At 40.9% G+C, this 2,726-nt stretch overlaps 1 protein-coding gene across 1 annotated transcript; it reads right to left on the bottom strand.

The window, feature by feature from the left end:
- Nucleotides 1-538: 538 nt before the first annotated feature.
- LOC129869287 (N-acetyllactosaminide beta-1,3-N-acetylglucosaminyltransferase 3-like) lies at nt 539-2,516 on the bottom strand. The gene has a single exon (XM_055943643.1). The coding sequence runs from the start codon at nt 1,918-1,920 to the stop codon at nt 700-702; it is 1,221 nt and encodes a 406-aa protein (XP_055799618.1). The 5' UTR covers nt 1,921-2,516; the 3' UTR covers nt 539-699.
- Nucleotides 2,517-2,726: the final 210 nt, after the last annotated feature.

Raw genomic sequence — 2,726 nt, forward strand, 5'->3', positions numbered from 1 at the left:
TCCTACCTCGGAGAAAGCATCTGTGACTGGGCACCTTGTCTCTCTGTTAACCAAGACAGGCTTTAGGTAGAGAGTAGCGTTCCTCCTCTAACTGTTATGTGTAGACGATAGTCTAAGACAGGAGAAGCTGTTTATTGTTTTGCTTTCCCTTTAGGTCAACAGCTTAGTTCATGTTTTGTTACGCTGGTGTTTCAGCGTTGGACGTCCCCTGTACTGGAGTTATTTTGTCGGGCGAAAGAAGACCCGTTTAGTAAATGATACAAAAGAAAAGGAAACCACAACCACTGCCTCTGGTCTGTTCATTTTATGTCTCCCACCTGTGTAGGGTGCTTCGGACAATCTGATCTGTTCACAATTGTTATACAAATGGATAAAAAATTATATTCTATAAACATTCAGTCAGCATTAGATTCACAGAAAGACACACAGGTGTTCATCCTCTGATTATTCATTTAAAAATATAAAATTTACAAACAGCAAACAGAGAATGCCTAAAGACAAAGAATGCCCTGTCTAACATATTGTTATTTTGCAGTTTCCTATCTGAGCTTAGCGAGTGGTGGGGTCTTCCTGAGGCACTGTGGTGTACACTAGAGAAATACAGCAGGAATAAAACCTGCTTTGAGAGGGCACACCTCAGTAATTGCTTGGCAAAAAAGATTTGAAAAAGAAATCTGAGCAGGCAACTGATTTCACGGGTTATAGTGAACCTTGCAACTTCCCACATTTCAAGTTAGGTTCATGTATTCCATGCCACATAATATATATCTGATGGGGTAGAAATCTGTGTACTAGAATTATTTCCCTGTAATAACAAGGGTCGTAAGCGTCCACTTTTTGGGAGGGGACTTGCAGTCCAGCAGTCCTGATACCAAAATGGGACTCTGGCCTAAGACCAGCCTTTTCCAGACACATTCCCATGTAGACGTCGTCAATTGGCAAAATGGGAATGGTATGGGACATTTTGTAAATTACCATAGCTGTGTATCCAGAGAGCAGGAAGCCCCCTCCACCACAATAAGGGGGATATGAGTCTGACTCTTGAACCTGGACTGGGACATAGTATTTGCTCCCTGACTCTCTAATGGGTCCGACATAGCGGATTAGATAGCCCGCAAAAAGGTGCATGTCAACATCTTTGTTTTTCTGGCTCTGAAGGAAGTCCACCATGTTATCTGTGTTGGCGAAGATATCATCGTCACCGTTGAAGAGAAATCTGGCCTGGCGGCAGTTCTTGTCCATCCACTCTAAGAACACGATTTGCTTCAGGGTGAGGTTGAAGAAGGAGTCGTTGAAGTCCCACTGCAAGATATCATTATGCTCACGATTCTCCAGTCGTAAAAGCTTGTTTAGCGTGTGCTTCTCAAAGCCTGTGCCTGTGGTTCCAGAGAGAAAAATCCTGCGGATCCACACTTCGTTCTGCAGTCTCTCCTTGGCCCAGGTTTTCCGTAGTACCTCACGGCGGTCGTAATTCACAGGTGAGCTTTTTATGACCAGCAGAAGGAAGACGTCAGCAGACTTGTGAGGGCCTCCACATTTATCAGGTACGTCCAGCAGCATTGGGAAGTGGCGGCAGTGACGATAGAAGAGGAAGTCTTGGATGTGATCAGGCAGAGAGGAAAACCCTGACACATTGGCGGCAGACTCATTCCGTTGACAATGGCCCCAGGTGAAAACACCTGCGCTCTCACTGGTTGGTTTCTGGGGTCTGTTTTGGTAGGTTGATTCCATTCTGTTTATCTGGACATGGTTAGAGGGTTCATCAGGAGGAATGTCCTCTTTAAAGAAAATGATGACCAAGAACAGAATGCCTATCACAAGTAAAGCTGTCACCTCAGGCAAACGAGAAGACCTTCTCATCCTTGTTGCTCTGTAATGAGGAAAAACAAGACTTGCTTTTAAAATGGGCCACAAATACATCTGTGTTTCCTGTCCCCGTACAAAGAACAACTATTTTAGATGACACAGTCTTAAGCTCTGATTGGTTGACATACTATAAATTGAGAAATTTGGTGACTGAATTTAACAAAAATAAGAAATTATATTACGAAACCAAGATAAATGACATTGGAAAAATGCTTTGGAGTACCATAAATGATATCATGGGCAGAAAACCCAATTAATCTCCATCGTTTATGGGTCATTTATAACAAAACCTTTCGATATTGCTAATAATTTCAATTACTATTTCACTATTAAAGTGAAAAAAACCTTTGTTGCAGTTCTATGCCCAAAATATGTCTGCAGAATTGTTTTAAACAACATGCTTCCTACAGTATGACAAACATAAGATGACTGAGACAGTCATTACTGAGGAAAATAGTATTCAATTTGAAATAAAGAAATTGTAACACGAATGCATAGAAAATTATATTCTATAAACATGCAGTCAGCATTAGATTCACAGAAAGACACACGTGTTCATCCTCTGATTATGAATTTAAAAAGATAACATTTTCAACAAAACATTTACAAAGAACAAACAGAGAATGCCTAAAGACAAAAAATGCCCCGTCTAACAGTTATTTTGCAGTGAACCACAACAGTTTCCTATCTGAGCTTAGCGGGCAGTGGAGTCTTCCTGAGGCACTGTGGTTTACACTAGATAGTGTTCAGATAAAAGGTCAAAAACAGCAGACAGGCAGTATAAAGAAAGAGAGAATCAATGACTAAACAAAATGGACATTAATTGCCCTTTTAAAGTATAATAAATAAAAGTGATGCAT

The sequence above is a fragment of the Salvelinus fontinalis genome, chromosome 14 (assembly GCF_029448725.1).
Source record: "Salvelinus fontinalis isolate EN_2023a chromosome 14, ASM2944872v1, whole genome shotgun sequence".
Lineage (NCBI taxonomy): Eukaryota > Metazoa > Chordata > Actinopteri > Salmoniformes > Salmonidae > Salvelinus > Salvelinus fontinalis.